The 17,426-nt window shown below is 36.6% G+C and overlaps 1 protein-coding gene across 7 annotated transcripts in view; it reads left to right on the top strand.

The window, feature by feature from the left end:
- The window catches only part of GUCY1A1 (guanylate cyclase 1 soluble subunit alpha 1), a 68,834-nt gene extending 51,745 nt beyond the window's left edge, over nt 1-17,089 (top strand). For 6 of the 7 annotated variants that reach the window (XM_025386021.1, XM_025386022.1, XM_025386027.1 and 3 more), the window contains 3 exons: nt 1,572-1,715; nt 6,484-6,638; nt 14,756-17,089. In XM_025386021.1, the coding sequence (XP_025241806.1) occupies nt 1,572-1,715; nt 6,484-6,638; nt 14,756-14,957 (501 nt within the window). In that variant the 3' untranslated portion in view covers nt 14,958-17,089. The remainder of the gene's footprint in view (nt 1-1,571; nt 1,716-6,483; nt 6,639-14,755) is intronic. The other variant, XM_025386025.1, reaches the window with a different exon arrangement.
- Nucleotides 17,090-17,426: the final 337 nt, after the last annotated feature.

Consider the following 17,426-nt stretch of genomic DNA (forward strand, 5'->3'; position numbering starts at 1 on the left):
TAGGTTAAGGGGAAAAAGAAGGGCAGTGGGTAAGGGGTGATTGCTGTTTCTTTTTTTTTTTTTTTTTTTTTTTTTTTTGAGACGGAGTCTTGCTCTGTCACCCAGGCTGGAGTGCAGTGGCCGGATCTCGGCTCACTGCAAGCTCCGCCTCCCGGGTTCACGCCATTCTCCTGCCTCAGCCTCCCGAGTAGCTGGGACTACAGGCGCCCGCCACCTCGCCCGGCTAGTTTTTTGTATTTTTTAGTAGAGACGGGGTTTCACCATGTTAGCCAGGATGGTCTCGATCTCCTGACCTCATGATCCACCCGTCTCGGCCTCCCAAAGTGCTGGGATTACAGACTTGAGCCACCGCGCCCGGCCGATTGCTGTTTCTTAGAGGGTGGTAGCAATCGGCTTTTCTAATAAGGTGAGGTTTTTGTAGGGCCTGAAGGAAAGGAGGGACAACCAAGTGGTTATCTGCAGAGAGATTGCTCCAGGAGAAAGGAATAGCAAGTGGGAGCATGTTTGATATGCTTAAGGGATAATGGAAGGCAGTGACATTGGAACTAAATGAGAAATATGGAGAATAAGAAGATAAAGTCAGAGACTAGGAGAAAGACAGGTCAAGAAGAAATCTGGAGCCATAATAAGGGTATCAGCATTCACTCTGACTGGGGAATTTCTGAAGATTTGCACCTTCTTTCTTTTTTCCTTTCTCACCCTCATCCTTTCACAACTGAGGCTTTGGATCAGAATAGGGTCTTATAGTTACAGTAAATATTTGGAGGACAAGAAAAATGCCGCTCTTAGAATTAGGGAGTTATTTGTGGATTTAAATTAACTATTTGCTTTCTGCAGCCAGTATCACAGACAGATAAAAATTGCCTGTAACATCAACAACAATGATGATGATAATGACAAGGTTAATACTTAGATTTTAGATAATAGCTTGATTTCCAGTGGTCCTTCAAGCATCACCATTGTTTTTACCTACTGGTTCAACATCTTGGTTTCTATAACTGTGATTAGTATCCATTAAACAAGTAATTTCTATGAGGACCCCAAGGGTCCTGTAGAAAAACCATTTCTTTTTACTTTTATGACTATTATTATCTTGGTTTTACATTGCACAATTTTACTACATTCATATGACATTTATTGGGTAGTGACTTGAGGCAAAATACTATTTTATGATGAGGAGGATATAAAACGAGTAAATGATCCCAACATCTTTAAACAATGTATTATAATTCAAAAATGTATTGTTTCTACAAAAACTATCTTATATGGTGAAAAAAAAAAAAGAAATGAAATGATATGATGAGTCAGTGACAAATCTGGGAGTAGAAGCCAACTGTTATTGTGTTCACAGGACTGTGCTGCCTCTCAGTGCAGTGACTGAATGTAATGGGTCTAAACCTTGTGCATTTCCTGAAAGAGAAAGCCATTTCTGGGAGTATCTGATTAACCCTGATCCCCCAGAAGGCCTGAGCAATGAGATTTATGCTGTATGACTTAATTTCTTCTATATGATGTAGCCTGTGATTCTTCCTGAGCATTTATTTATAGTATGGAAAATATATTATGTCTAGGTGGAGACCATTGGCGATGCCTATTGTGTAGCTGGGGGATTACACAAAGAGAGTGATACTCATGCTGTTCAGATAGCGCTGATGGCCCTGAAGATGATGGAGCTCTCTGATGAAGTTATGTCTCCCCATGGAGAACCTATCAAGGTAAGGCAGATGATATATTGTCTAGGAGATGTCACAAGAGCAAATGCATATTAGTCGATTATCAAAACCATAGTGTATCAGCTGGGGTTTAGTTGAGAGAGAGAGAGAAAGCAAAATCTATAGAGAACACAATCTTCTCTAACTTGTTTACATTGGAAGAAATATATTATAGGGTATAGGCTTACAGAATCACTGAGAGGACAGAAGAACACATCTATAAGTTGGACTTTCAAAAAAATGTCTCCCATAGTATGGGGATCTTCCATTGTCAAAATAAAATAGCTCCTAAAGGCAAACTTCAGAACAACTGCATTTTCAAAAATCTGGAAGCTGATTCCAAAACTATCCCACCAAAGCCACAGTCAGGAAACTGCCATGTTCAGAAAGCTGCTCCCTCTCCAAAACCATATCTACTGTAATAATCAGCACGATGTCAATCCTGCATCCTGACTGTTACAAAGTGAGTGACAGGAAAATGGACTCTTTACTAAGCATGCTAAAGAAAACACGAAGGCTTGCACAATTGTGCTTCAGTTATAGTGGAGATGGTGCCTGCCAAATCCCATGCAACTGTGCCTCTGATTTACCAAGCCTAACTGCATTTAGAAGCTGCAAGTTAGTTTAGAAAATGTAGTTTTGGTTTTCCAACCCCTGGAGGAGAGAATATTACATTTGAATGGATGTTGACTGCTAATCCACCAATATTTTCCAAGGCACATGACATTTAAAAATTTCTAGATGAGCCAGATTCCAGAATAATATCTCACCACACATGGGGAAATAAAGTTAATTTCTAGATGAGCCAGATTCCAGACTAATATCTCACCACACGTGAGGAAATAAAGTTAGCATGGTAGGCATTGGTTTAATAGATAGAATATAGGCACATTACCTTTATTTGTCTCACAGTGAATCTGTCCCTTAATTTTTATAGGACAGTCCCCAGCCTTTGAGGTATTGTAAAATCTTATCTGGTATGCTATAAAACATATAGAGAAGAAAGAAGAAATTTAAAAACAAAACTATGTATTTAGAGGTTTATCCTTAACTCTCTTTAACCTTAATAGGAGCCATATGTTTAAGCCTCCATAACTATTTTCTAAGTCTATTGTCATCCCATTTATATGTTTCTGTGCAACACACTTCTCTAAATGTAATGGTATAAAATCACAACCTTTTATTATGCATGGATTCTGCACATCAAAAATTTGGATAAGGCATACCAGGAATACCTCGTCTGTGCTCTATAATCTATGGGCCCTCGGCTGGGAATACTGAAATGGGTGAGGGTGCCTGGAATAGCTGGGATTGCAATGACTGGAGCTGGAAGATTCATTCCAAGACTGCTGCTTCACTTACATGTCAGATTCGTTGGTGGGGATGGCTGAAAGGCTGGGTTCAGCTGGGATTGTTAGTGTTACACATGGTGCGCTAGTATGTATTTCTTATGAGGTGGTTCATTTCCCACTGAACAAGACTGGTGGAAGCTCCGTGACTTAGTCTTGGAAGACACACAGCGACACTTCCGCTGTATTCTATGGGTCAGAGCAATCATAACTCTGCCCAGAAGAGAGAGGGCTTAGGGCCCATGAATCAATAGAAGGAGTGTAAAATAATTTGCAAGTATGTTTTAGAAGCATCACAATACCTTTTTTCAGATTTAGTTTCTGTAATTGCATTTTCTTAGAGGAGGACTATATATTTCTTTCTCTTTCTAATCTGTTTGAGGGGGCTTGTAGCATCAAAGTAAATGTTAAAAAATAGAGACTATTAACATTTTCAGTGATTTTCACACAAATGCATTTTATAATTAAGATGTGTATGTTTGGTGTGGAGGAATTTTATGGCATTTTTGTTATTTGTATAGATGTATTTTTAGATTTCTGTAAGTTGGAAGAATTATTTATAGTTAGTTTCAAAGATAGTTACCCTGGGTAACGATAGGCTAGTTTAAAAGACCTATAAAGGGAGTCATTAATCACACCTTTTTATGTGTACTAACCTGCAGTCCTGGGAAATATCTGACGTCCTTAAGAGATACCTGTGAAACATCACAGAGGCAGAGTGGAGAGTATTTTTAGTAGGGAAACTTTAAATATGTATCGGAAAGGAGCATATTGTGACTTAAACATCGTCTCATTTAATCCTTATAATAACACTTTAAAGAGGAATCTACAATTCACCAGCAGACACGAGCAGTCAAGACTCCTATGTGTCAGTATTTGGAGTCATGTCCATGTGGCTTCAAAGCCCAGGCTTTTTCTGCTTTTTGCCCTGCTACCTCTTGGTATAGAATTGAAGTGAAAGAATAGAAAATATTTTCTTTTTTTATTTTTCAAACTCTGTACTTTCCTCTAGCACGTCACTTGTGCAAATCATTCATCTATTCACTTATTCCTATTGTTTTCCTCACTAACATCCATCCAGTCGGGCTTAGAAAGCAGCGGGTGGGTTGGTGACAGAGACCAGTGGGCTGAGTGTAACCGTGAAAGTCGGTAGGTGACAAGTGAACATGGAAGCAAACTTCTAGTACCCCTCCTTTCCTAAGCCTAGAAGCCTATGATGAGAAATGGGCTATACCACAAGTGGTCCCAAATAAAAGATGCCCTTAGTAGGTTCCCATTCAAATTTTTCCCGGGAGTCAGAATTCTGCCTTTGCCTTTCATTATTTCACACGGAAGTCTGTTACCAGTGAAAAGAGATATGCTCGGGGCACAATGTGTGTCTTAAACACATTGTGATTTAAATCTTGCTGATTAATTTGAAAAGCTCTCTAAGGAAATGTTGGGGTTGAGAGATTCACAACTGGAGAAGGGGAAGAAGGCAGCATGGCGTGGAAGGAGTAGGAGGGACACTTGCCTTGTCTGCATGACTTTGGTTTTTACGAACAGAATATATTTACATTTTAATTATGAAATAAGATAAAAATGCTATGGTAAATTTAACATATGATAAGCTGGAGTAACGATAGGAAGAAAAACTGGTTTAACCAGAAGAATGCTCACAGAAAACAATAATTCCTCAATCTAAATATGCTAAAGTCGTGGTTGATATTTATGGGCAAAAGAGTCTTTATTCTATCTATCTATCTGTCTATCTCTCTAACTATCTATCACTTGTTATATGTGTAAATTCATATTTTCCTAAAAGAGACAAAGCCAGATATATAACAGACATCTAAGTTTTGCTTGTTAATGTAAAACTTTGATGAAGGAAGTTCTTTAAAAATAATCAAACTCTGCATTTTATAGGTGAAAATATGATCAGAGGGAAGTAAAGAGACTTAAGGAAGCCAGACTACCAGTTACTAGTAGAGTTTGTTAGAATACAAAGTTCCTAATTCACAATCTAGTGCTTTTGTTTGAAAATTTTGTAGAATTCATATGACATCTTAAAATAAATGAGTCTGGGAAGTTTCCAGCAGATACCTGAAATTACTTATTAAAACTAGACAGAACTGAATTTTTCTGATTTCTAAATTATATCTAAGTTACTGAGTTCTTGATCTTCATTCAAAATGCATGTATCTAATACAACTTTTTAAAATGTTTGAGTAAACATAGAGTTTGAAAATAATGAACATGGTATCATCATTGTCATTTAAAATATCCCCACTTTAGCTTGCTTTGTAGTAGCAGTAATTTCAGTATTTGTGAATTCTTTAAGATCATCAAGTAATCAGACCTTTGAAGATTCCATTGTTAAATATCCTGCTTTGGCTAGGCAAGGTGACTTATATTTGTAATCTTAGCACTTTGGAAGGTTGAGGCAGGAGGATCACTTGAGCCCAAGAGTTTGAGAATCAACTGGGCAACATAGCAAGACCCTGTCTCTACAAACAATTTAAAATTTAACCAGGTATGGTGGTGCATGCCTGTAGTTCCAGCTACTCAGGAGGCTGAGATGGGAGGATCATTTGAGCCCAGGGTTTCGAGGTTACAGTGAACTATGATGGTGCCGCTGCACTACAGCCTGAGTGACAGAGCAAGACTCTATCTCTGAAAAATAAATAAAATAAAACATTCTGTCTCAGTGGTTTTCCAAATCATTGGAGACTTCCAGAATTCCTAAATTTTGCCACAACATTTCCCAGACTGCCCCTTATATCTAGGCGTGGCACAAATCTGATCTTTCATCAGTCTGGATTTTTAGTTTCATGTATATAGACATCGTCATCGGACTCAAGTAACTTCCACTTTCTGCTTCCTCTGTCATTTTCTGCTTAAATATTACAATTTCATTTCCTCAGTTGTAAGTCATTAGAACAGTGGGATAGTGTTTGGTATAAAGCTATTTTAAGGTAAAATGTCTAAAAAATATATTTAATATCCTTGGAGCTAGCTTCATTTGCCCTTCTTTGTCAGTGTTTGGGAAAACAACTCCAGGAGTCCAGAAATTATGTCTGTCTCACTTGATGGAGAGGTGGCAGGTTCACATAAACAGCTCATATCCCCCTTGCTATGCTGCTGTGGTAACTATGATCCCTGTGCATGGAAACTTGTTTCAGATGTTGAAGACAGACACAATTAAGATGGTTTGTGTAATAAACCTAAATGGAAAAGAGTTAAGAAATGTGACTATTGATTCTGCACTAGTCACTTTTAATTGCATATGCGGAGTAGAGGGAAGTTGGCTGGAGGTTTTGAGGAAAGGGGTGGTGTGCTGAGGGTGAATGGTAAAATAATTTAGACAGGGTATTCAAACGATGCTGACAAGTAGGAAGTGTTTTACCAGTGACTGGGAACATCATGTTATTTTTTGCTTTCAGATGCGAATTGGACTGCATTCTGGATCAGTTTTTGCTGGCGTTGTTGGAGTCAAAATGCCCCGTTACTGTCTTTTTGGAAACAATGTCACTCTGGCTAACAAATTTGAGTCCTGCAGTGTACCACGAAAAATCAATGTCAGCCCCACAACTTACAGGTAGTAATTATGTTAAACACCTAGAATCTCTTGTTTTTGTTTATATGCAATTGTCATTTTCCCCATTGATTTGATTCATTGTTCATAATTTTTTTCTTCCTTAATCATAAAGAAAAAAGAAACGTGATAACTTTTATCATCCTCACTTTAACTTTTTTACACTGCTTATTAGCCTAAGAATGACTCACCTGAGGTGTTTGTGGCCCAGCCATAAATCCATGACAGATATTACCTATTCTTCCATCATTGCTCTTTTAGAAGCCTATATTAACATTCTCAGTACGTTGATAGGTGTTCTGACATCAGCTAGTACACTGTAGTGAAGTTCTGGCAGTAACCACCCAGACTGAGCACAGTCATAACCACAAGTTAGAGGGCACAGACCCCAACAAGCCTGCCCTTAATTCAGATGCTAGCCACCCTTCAGGACCTAAGTGTGCATTTAGACTGACTGAGCTACAATTTTGGGGGTTCCCATGAACCTCTCAAGTTAGATGATTAGCTAAAATGACTCAAAAATACTTAGGGAATTGCTATACTTACTATTACAGTTTTATTTTGGAGGATACAAATCAGAACGAACCAAATGAGGAAACAGATTGGGTAAGGTTTGGGAGGGTCCCAGATGCAGACCTTCCATAGAATCAGAACTTATCTCCCTCCGACTACATCAATGGGTTTACAAACCAGGAAGTTCCACCGCACTGAGCTTTGAGTTTGATGTATGGAATCATTGTTTTCATTATGTAAGCATGATTGGTTGAATCACTGCCATGTGACTGAACTCAGACAGCACCCCCACTCTCCTCCCCAGAGGTTAGGCTAGCACAAAACCCCAACCTTCTATCCACAAGACTGATTTTTCTGGGGCCCTGTCCCCATTCTGAGTCATCTCATTAATATAAACTCAAATGTGATCCAAGGGCCTCATGGAAAACGGATACTCCTATAACTCAAAAAATTCCAAGAGTTTTAGAAACTCCCTCCCTGCAATCAAGCACAAAAGCCAGTCAAATGCCCTATCATACAGGGAAGAATTTACCAGAGGAAAACTAGCTGGTCATCAAGGATTTTTCAAAGATGGCAATTTTATGGACTGGCAGCAAGTGTTAACACAGTCAGAGGAGCCATGTGTCATCTAGCGTCAGAAGAACCTCTATCTTCACTGTCTCCTTGACAACATGTAGTGTACAGCCTGCGTCAAAAAATCTGCCATTTTGGTATCACTTATCCCTTTAACCAGAAATTAAACCAATCTGTGGTAAGTAGAAATATATCTATCATGTACATTTTGTCTCACTATACTGGAAACTCTTAAGTAACAAAGAAGTTTTTCAGATCTATACAGTAGCTAAATTACACCAAGCAAGTTAACTTTCCTGTTCTCAGAGATAACTCTTTAATAGCGTCTTCTCCCTTCTTCTTCTGCATTTATTTATTTATTTAGTTTTTGAGACCAAGTCTTGCTCTATGGCCCAGTTTGGAGTACAATGGTGCAGTCTCGCCTCACTGCAACCTCTGCTTTCCAGTTTCAAGTGATTCTCCTGCCTCATCCTCCCAAGTAACTGTGATTATAGGCGCCCACCTCCACGTCTGGCTAATTTTTGTATTTTTAGTAGATACTGGGTTTTGCCGTGCTGGCCAGGCTGGTCTCGAACTCCTGACCTCAAGTGATCTGCCCGCCTTGGCCTCCCAAAGTGCTGGGATTACAGGAGTGAACCACTGCACCTGGCCTTCTCCCTTCTTAAAGCACCAGCATCCTTTCCTTTCCAGCCCAGACTCTCAGTTGATAATCTTGCCTCATATTTCACTGCCAGAATAGAAGTCAGATAGGAACTTTGCCATCTTCGTGCTGTAGGTTCTCTCAGCAGAGCTACCCCAGTACCCATCTCCTCCTTCTTTGTTCCCGTTACATTGGGCCAGCTCCCCTCCTGCCCCTGATTGATACAGCTTTACTGTGAGTGCTATTTCCTCTCACCTTCTCATTAACTTTTCTGTGGAAATTAACTCTTTCTCTCTATGATCAATTTCTCTCTGATGAAATGATCATTCCCAACAGAATGCAACCATATCTATTAAAACTCTTGAAAAATAAAAACTTCCTTGTTTCTAAGTCCAGCTTCTGCTACAATTTTAAATTTCTGCTCTCTTTTATAGCAAAACTGAAAGAAGTTGTCTATACTTACCATCTGTATTTTTTCCACCTCTTATTTTCTCTTTAACTCCCTCCAGTCAGTGTTGACTCCACTCAAACGGTTCTTATCAAGGTCATCAGTGTGCCCTGCTAAAATCATTGTCAGTTGGCTGGGCGCGGTGGCTCACGCTTGCAATCCCAGTACTTTGGGAGGCCGAGGGGGATGGATCACGAGATCAGGAGATCAAGACCATCCTAGCTAACATGGTGAAACCCCGTCTCTACTAAAAATACAAAAAATTAGCCGGGTGTGGTGGTGGGCTCCTGTAGTCCCAGTTACTCGGGAGGCTGAGGCAGGAGAATGGTGGGAACCCGGGAGGCGGAGCTTGCAGTGAGGAGAGATTGTGCCATGGCACTCCAGCCTGGGCAACAGAGCAAGACTCCATCTCAAAAAACTCTGTCAGTTTTCTCTCCTTATCATCTCAGAAGCATTTGAATAGGCTAAGAACTGCCTCATTTATACATGTTCTTCTTTAAATTTTTGGCACCCCACTCACCTAGTTTTCTCACTACCCCACGTCTACACCTTCTCAGTGTCTCCTGTTGGAACTCCTTCCCTACCAAACCTTTATTGCATTGCCCAGAGTCTCTGTTCCTGTTCTCTTCTGTGTCTGAACTTTTATGACTCTAACCATTTTTAAAAAAATCTTTAGCCCATCCTATGATTCTCCGCGGAGCTACAGACACATATATCCTATTACGTATTTCCACTTGGATGACTAATTGACATATTAAAATGAACTGGACCGAATTAGAATGAGTCATTTCCCACACAGACTGATGAAATCCACTTCCTTCCCACCCAGGCAAACTTACCAATCACCTTAAAATGATATCACCATCCACCTAGTTACTCAGACCATCGACCTTACAGTGATCATTTCTTCTCCTCTCTTTAAAAAGACACTCCTTAACTATCATAACTATAGCAACAACCTTCTCCTCACATACACTCTCATTATCCTATTTCATCTTCTCAGTTCACACCTGTATCTGAAATTGTCTTATGCAGTATTTATTTATGTGTTGAGTGCCTGCCTCCCTTTGCAGAATGTTAGCTTCCTGTGGTACCCATGCTATATCCCCAGCTCCTAGATAAGCGCCTGGAACACAGAAGGAAAGCAAGAAGTATTTACTGGTTGACTGTTGACTCCTGGATATGAAAACAACTCAGTATAACCTGAGAATTGGAAAAATCCCTGAGTTTCATTGTAATGGTAATTGGCCTATGGTCCTACTGGGTATAATAGGTAGGGATAAGATTCCATACCCTGAGATAATATGATTCTACTCTCTCTGTAAGCGTTAAGAGGAATCATCCTATTAAGTAGGAGTCAGTTGCCTGTCCTTTCACTGATATCTGTGTTTCTCTTTCAGTGTGCAAAGATGTGTTATGTGTGTATGTGCATGCTGAGGAATCCTACCTTACAACAAAACTTCTACACATAAAAAGCATATTTTCCTTTTTCTTCTATATTGATTGTTTTTAACAGTATGAAACTAAACTCTTTAGAAATCTGGCATTTTGTATCTCAAAGTCTGGTGGTCTTGAGTCATGTTAGGAGGCACTGATGTTAACTACTCATTTTTCTTCAAAATATAATTCAGGATGTCATGTATTTCAGCAGAGGACCACAACACATTGGCATATATTTTTGGCAACAGGACAATGCTCATGACTTAAATCTTAGATTCACTATATTGGCAATGTTACTAGAAATGCACGTACAGGTTTTTATAGCATAGATGGTGTTATCTTTTAAATAAATTTTTTATTACTGTAGTAACACATGCCCATTTCAGAAAATTTACAAAATTAGTAAATTATAAAGTAAATAATAGGAATAAGTCATAATCTCACTACCCAGAGATAGTAACTATTAACATTTCTCTTTCTTTGTTTCAGTTATGTTTATATGCACATACATGGATGACACCGAAATTTTAATTTAATTTATATTGAACTTCAGCTCATTTGCTGAAGTCATTTCTACATTTTATAGACAAATATGATATATCTTTTTTCCTTTTGTATTGATTTCAATAATAATTTACTTTCCTTTTATTCTCATACATGAGGTATTTATGTCTTGCCTAAGGGAAAGCAGTAGTTAATACTGTCTTATTTAGGCAAAATATAAATACTTAATGTGAAATACTTTTAACAGCTTTTTAAATTCCTTTCTTTGAGAGATACTTCACTTTTCTTCCATATACTAGGAAAACGTAAAATAATATAAATAATTTAAATTTCAGTTCAACATGCAATGCTTTGGGAAATTTAGTCAACAGTAGGGGCATAATTTTAGTTTTACTCAAAGTATAGTACAAGAAGCGGATGCTAAAGAAGGTGTACCAATGCAAAACGCAATTTTCTTTGGAGAACTTTATTGATGATACATTAAATTCTGGAATGATATTTCTTTAATAATACAATAATCTGTTTAATATTGAATGTAGCTTCCATGATATATTTCTGAAATACAGGTAAATTTAGGACACAGAATACATACCTATACCAAAAAAAAAAAACCCTGTATCTTCAAATTTCCACTTCCAAATTCTAACCAGTGATTCAAAATGTAGCAGGGTAGTGACAATTATACATTACTGTCTTTTAAACATTGTCAGGAGTTTTACTTTAATTTTAGGGGATAATCTTCTGCATTTTGTTTGCTTTTTTGAAGTAAGGAAAACTATTACAGACTAATAGAGACTACATCAGATCAGTGGGTCAGTGGATCCATGTCTACTACATTAGATCCAGGTCAGTGGGTCAATGTTAGAGGTTTATGTGGTGATCCAGGGATCATTAGAAACAAAAATGGCAAGTGGGGAGGATGCATGGATGCTGTCCAGTGTGTGGCGTAAACAGGCCTAGGATCTCTTATTTGTAGGACAAGTCTGAGCACATTGTGCCAGAGAAGCAAGAATTGAATTCTGTAAGAAGAAAGAATGAAGTGAATAAAGGAATATAGGAAAGATAACAGAGAATTGGAGCGTTGATGCAGTAATTTGGGGAAAATCGTGTCTGGTGAAGAAGGTGTAGAGAAAAATGTCCGCTCTATGAGGACATTTGGGCTGTTGCTGCCTTTTTTGGGTGTTGCTGTCCTCAAACTTTCACCTAAATGGTTTGTTTTTCTAAATGGTTTTTCTTGTCTATTCTGGTTTTTAAAAAGACGATATAATGAATATTTCTAACTCCATAACATTCTAATTATGTTTGTCTGCTAAGTGTCTTTAAAAAGCATAGAAGTTGTATTCAGAAGACATGCCTTAGAGTCCCACACACAGCACTTACCAGACGTGTGATCCAGAGCAAGGCCCCTTAATAAATTCAAACGATGCACTTTAAAGCCACTTGTAAAGGCTGAATATTTTTATATAATACATTTAAATATGAGATTATAATTGTCATTACCATATTTAGTAGGGAATATTGGGTTGCTGTAGATAGAAAAAATAATAGATTTTTATTTATCACCTATAGTTTTATACATTTTTATTTATTAGACTTATAGTTTTATACATTTTTATATTTCATTTTTAAACATATAGAAAAAAGCAAAGAAGATGACACTCATGTAGCCAATACTAATATTTCAGCATCAACATTTTGCCATATTTATTTCAGGTTTCTGTTTTATAAAAACAATAAAATGTAAATAGATATTAATATAATGAAATATAAATATCAACTATTACATGGTCCCTGTCACACACTCTGACACAGTGGATCCTATGTGATTTATAGCTTGTAGGAGCTGAGAATATGTACTCTGTGCAGACAGTCTCCCAAATACAGACGCATGTTCAACAGCTTCTCCACAACTCATTAATAAGATGTCACTTCTGCTTTCCAGGAAGGAAAATGGGTAGAGAGAGGCAGGAATATCACTTTCATTTAGGTCCTGTCAGGTAGAAAAATAAAGCCAGAGGAAAACAGATTCCCAATCAACATGTCCATATCCTTTTATGACTTGCCTTGAATCCACTCAGTATTATGTTTCTGGGATAGTTTCCTTGATAAAATGTATACCTAGTCATAAATCTAGATCATTCATTTTAACTATTGCTAATGGAGTAGTTTGCTGGTAAACCAGCTTTACAGGATGAGGTAGAGAATCCACGATTCTAGCATTTGCCAATATCCTTGGTGTTACTATGTCCACTCTGGCAGGTTTCAGGCTATGGATAGCTTAACTGTCTTACAAAGTTCCTCAGTGTTTAGCAACTGGTTCTCACAAGCCAGTATAAACCAGATCTAGCATGTTACTATATGTGCATGTGATATAATATGTATTCTAGAGTATGCATGAGCCAAACTCTATCTTCTACCCATGTTTAATTAGAGTGTATCCAATTTTTCATTATTACAAAAAGTGATTCAATAGATATCTTAATATGTACGTCTTTAGATAATATAACTAAAAATGGTATTCCTAGACCATAGACTATACCCAGTTTCAACGTTACTAGGCATTAATTAGCTGTTCAGACTGATTTTACCAATCTACACTCCACCAACAGTGTAGGAAGGGTGCTATTCCCCAAGGCCTGATATTGTCAGACTTACTGTTACCAATATGATAGGTGTGGCGTGATTTCTAATTGATGCTTAGTCAGTTTTTAAAAATTAATTTATTTAATTTTCACAACTGTCCTAAGGAATATGTACTATTATTATCCCCATTTTAAAGCCTGGACAATGGACATCTTTGCTGCTAGAGCTATCAGACTTTGAAGCTTATAGTTTTAATACTGTGTAATTCTATAACTTTTCATTATATATTTTCAAATAACAGTCACTCAAAAATATTTATAAATTCATGACTAAGACATCATTTTCATTAGTTTTATTGTTTAGCAGATTACAGATTTATTGATGTACTGATGAAAATTAAACTGTCTTTCTTGAGACAGATTTCTGTTCGGTTGGTTTCTTCAGTACATAGATGATGTCACAGTGCCAAAATCTAATTCAGCATCATCATTCTATTTAATTTAGACATGACATTACAGACTGGTGAATAGAAGACCATGGTCTGTTCGGGTAAATATAATAAATGCTTTTCTGTAGAAGTTGGTTGAGAGCCCACAACTATGCAACATTTTTTCGTCCATGGTCTGAATATTAGGTTAGAGAGAAGTCTTATTAAGTTCTCATTTGACGGAAAGCTAGGGAAGCACATGGGACGAGGTACCAATAGCTTAATCAGTAAGATTAGAATTTAAAATGGGTTTAGCATAATGAACAAGTAGTAAAGTAGCAAACAATATAATTTGGTAAACATATGAATTTCCGGAGAAAAAATATTGCTAATAATCATTAGTAAGTAGAGTGGTGATATGTACAATTAAATCTCACTTGAGTCCTGCTAATCTAGAATTCATAAAAATTCTATTGAAAGATTCAAAAGTTGCTGTCACATCATTTTTGTCATTGTAATTTTGATTCACAATTTCTTGCCCATGATTACTTTCTTTGCCCGTGATTACGGTAATATTTACAAAATTAATGAATTAATAAATGGACATCTTACCTCTTATCAACTCAGGAAATCTTAATACTGTCATGGTTATGTGTGGATACTTTGCTATTATTAAATCTTTGGATTATTTTTTCACTTTGGCAAATTGCACTGTTGTGTGGATATTATTTTTGCAAAAATGTTTTATAATTTTTTCCAATGTAAGTGAAATACGTTAGTTGACACAATTTTCTTATTGTGAATTGATTCTTCACTGTACTTCTGTGAAGATGTCTGTTAACCTCATTAGACTTTTTCTGTCAGTCACACCTAAAATCACTGGTTTATTAATATTCTCAGTAACATTCAGTTAGTTATATTGCCTTCTTTTTATGAGCGGATAAACATTTATGTCAGTATTATATTTTAATATTTTTATTTTAATATTTCAGATTACTCAAAGACTGTCCTGGTTTCGTGTTTACCCCTCGATCAAGGGAAGAACTTCCACCGAACTTCCCTAGTGAAATCCCCGGAATCTGCCATTTTCTGGATGCTTACCAACAAGGAACAAACTCAAAACCATGCTTCCAAAAGAAAGATGTGGAAGATGGCAATGCCAATTTTTTAGGCAAAGCATCAGGAATAGATTAGCAACCTATATACCTATTTATAAGTCTTTGGGGTTTGACTCATTGAAGATGTGTAGAGCCTCTGAAAGCACTTTAGGTTTGTAGACGGCTAATGAGCAGAATTAAAATTTCAGGAGCCAAGTCACAGTCTACTCTTTCTCCCATTTAACATGACAAAATGTACTCACTTCAGTACTTCAGCGCTTCTGGAGGAAAAAAAAAAAACACACACACACACACAAAAAAAACTTAAAAAGTTACTTTTGGGGGAGTATTTCTGTTATATAACCATCACTTACTACCTGTACTCAAAATTCAGCACCTTGTACATATATCAGATAATTGTAGTCAACTGTACAAACTGGCAGAATCACCTGCAATCTCATATCCTGGTGGAATACCATGGTTATGAAAGTTGTGTTTGTGATAGTGTTGTCTTAAAAAAGGTTTCTAAATAGAAATTACATTCTTTGACGCCCTCAGTTCTTTCAAACTTTCAACTCTGCATTGTATTGCATTTTCTCATTTAACTGGTAGTATATGTTTGAATATAGGCTGACATTTTTTTTCTCTATTGCACTTTCCCCTTTTTTTCTTTTTAGAAAATAAGCAATTAGGGATTAGATGCAATACAATTATAAAATAGTTCTGTAAATATCAAATATTATTTTTAGTTCTTGAAGTTAAAAATACTCTCCATAGTAATGTGTGTTATAACAATAAGTATTTCTTCTGTTTGACATGTTTAAAAATTCTACAATGGCAAAAGCTATTTTAATCCATGTTAGCAATGTAATTCCTATTAATTCATTTTACTATCATAATAGCAAAGTATTCCAAATAAAAGAGGTTTCTATCTTCTATTAAAATGCAGTAATACTATTCAAATCTAATTGAGCTGGAAGCAACATGGGAGTAAAGTAATCATACAGAGGACTCACCATAAAGGACATTGGTAAAACATTTACACATGTACACACACATGCAGGCACACTTGGAACAACATGGACCTACTTCAGCAGACATCTTCTATTGCCATGCTGAGCCATTTAAAGTTTTAAGAAGAAAATCTAAGTACAGAAGTAGAAAATAAGACTTGTTCGTTCGGTGGATATCTCATTTTTCTTGAGTATTTGTGCTGAACATTTTGGTGCATGTCTATGAACTAAGAATCAAGTTTTTGTCTCATTAAATATACATATATGAAGTGTTTTTATTCTACTTGAAATATCCTGATTAAAAAAAAAAAAAGATTGTTAGTATTGATGAAGCAAATGAGGCAGTGACTACATTATTGAAATGTCTAAGTATTTTTTCCGGAGCTTCAACTTTTTTCTTTTCTTTTTTTTTTTTTACATAAACCTTTAAGCAGTTAGGAACTTTTATTTTTAATTAAGTCTGGTGAACTAAAAAAATATACATTTTGGCTGGGGATAAGGATTTGATTTTAAAAAGAGCTCGAATTTAAAGCAAAAATAAAATGAACATTGTAGTTTTAAAATCAATATTAGCAGAGCCATAGATAGGCGGAACTCTTATTTGGGGTTCTGAGAAATAATTCAGTTTAAAAGTTCTTTAACTGCCTCCATTAGTACCCAGGCTAGCCCATGGTGACATCAGGAATATTCATTACTGATTGGCCTCTAGTATTCCAAGGGTACTACTATAGATATTACAATGATGCTGTTTACTAAGTGATAACCCAATGTCTTACAGGACTGACTCTGACTCAGTAAACACTCACCCTATTATTGGAAAGTACCAGAGGCCTTGAGGAAGTATAGTTACATCTTCACAAATATGTGAAGTTAAGTCACTACTTACAAGGAAAACAAAAATGTAAATACATGTTTCTTTCTGGAACAGATCTCTTATCGTGGGGAAATAATAGAAATAAAGAAAATATAAAAGCATGAAATGGAATGTAGTCTTGATCAAACATTTCAGCAGACCTCAATTTGCACCCAAAAAGTTTATAATTCAATCAGAATTCAAAAAGTATTTTGTGTGTTTGTGATGTATTAGCATATACACAAAACAAATGAGGGGAATGTATATACTCTTGGTGAAAAGTTGTATGAGAGTTTCTTGTACCATTCCTGCAACTTTTCTATGAATTTGGCATTTTTATCTACATAAAAAATTACCAAAAAATATATTTTCACAGAGAACTTAAATCATCTGTGATAGGTTCCCCAGACCAGCCTACAAAGACCCATTAAACACAGAATAATTTGTAGATCTTAAAGAGGATGAACATACATTTCCATGACAGAGTCCATACGAAATTCACAATTCAGATGCTAAAAAATTTAAAGAATTTCCTTTTTTCTCTATCTTATCTGCTTTGAAGCATAGAGATTAGGGAGAAACTTTTCAGATCCAGACCACTGATGGTAGCCAGAGTAGAGACCCTGGAGAATAGATTCTTAAAATAAGTAAGGGGCCCAAGTCAGAGCTTTGATGTATTGGGGATAGAAAAGTAGTGGAC

The sequence above is a fragment of the Theropithecus gelada genome, chromosome 5, assembly GCF_003255815.1.
Source record: "Theropithecus gelada isolate Dixy chromosome 5, Tgel_1.0, whole genome shotgun sequence".
Classification (NCBI taxonomy): Eukaryota; Metazoa; Chordata; class Mammalia; order Primates; family Cercopithecidae; genus Theropithecus; species Theropithecus gelada.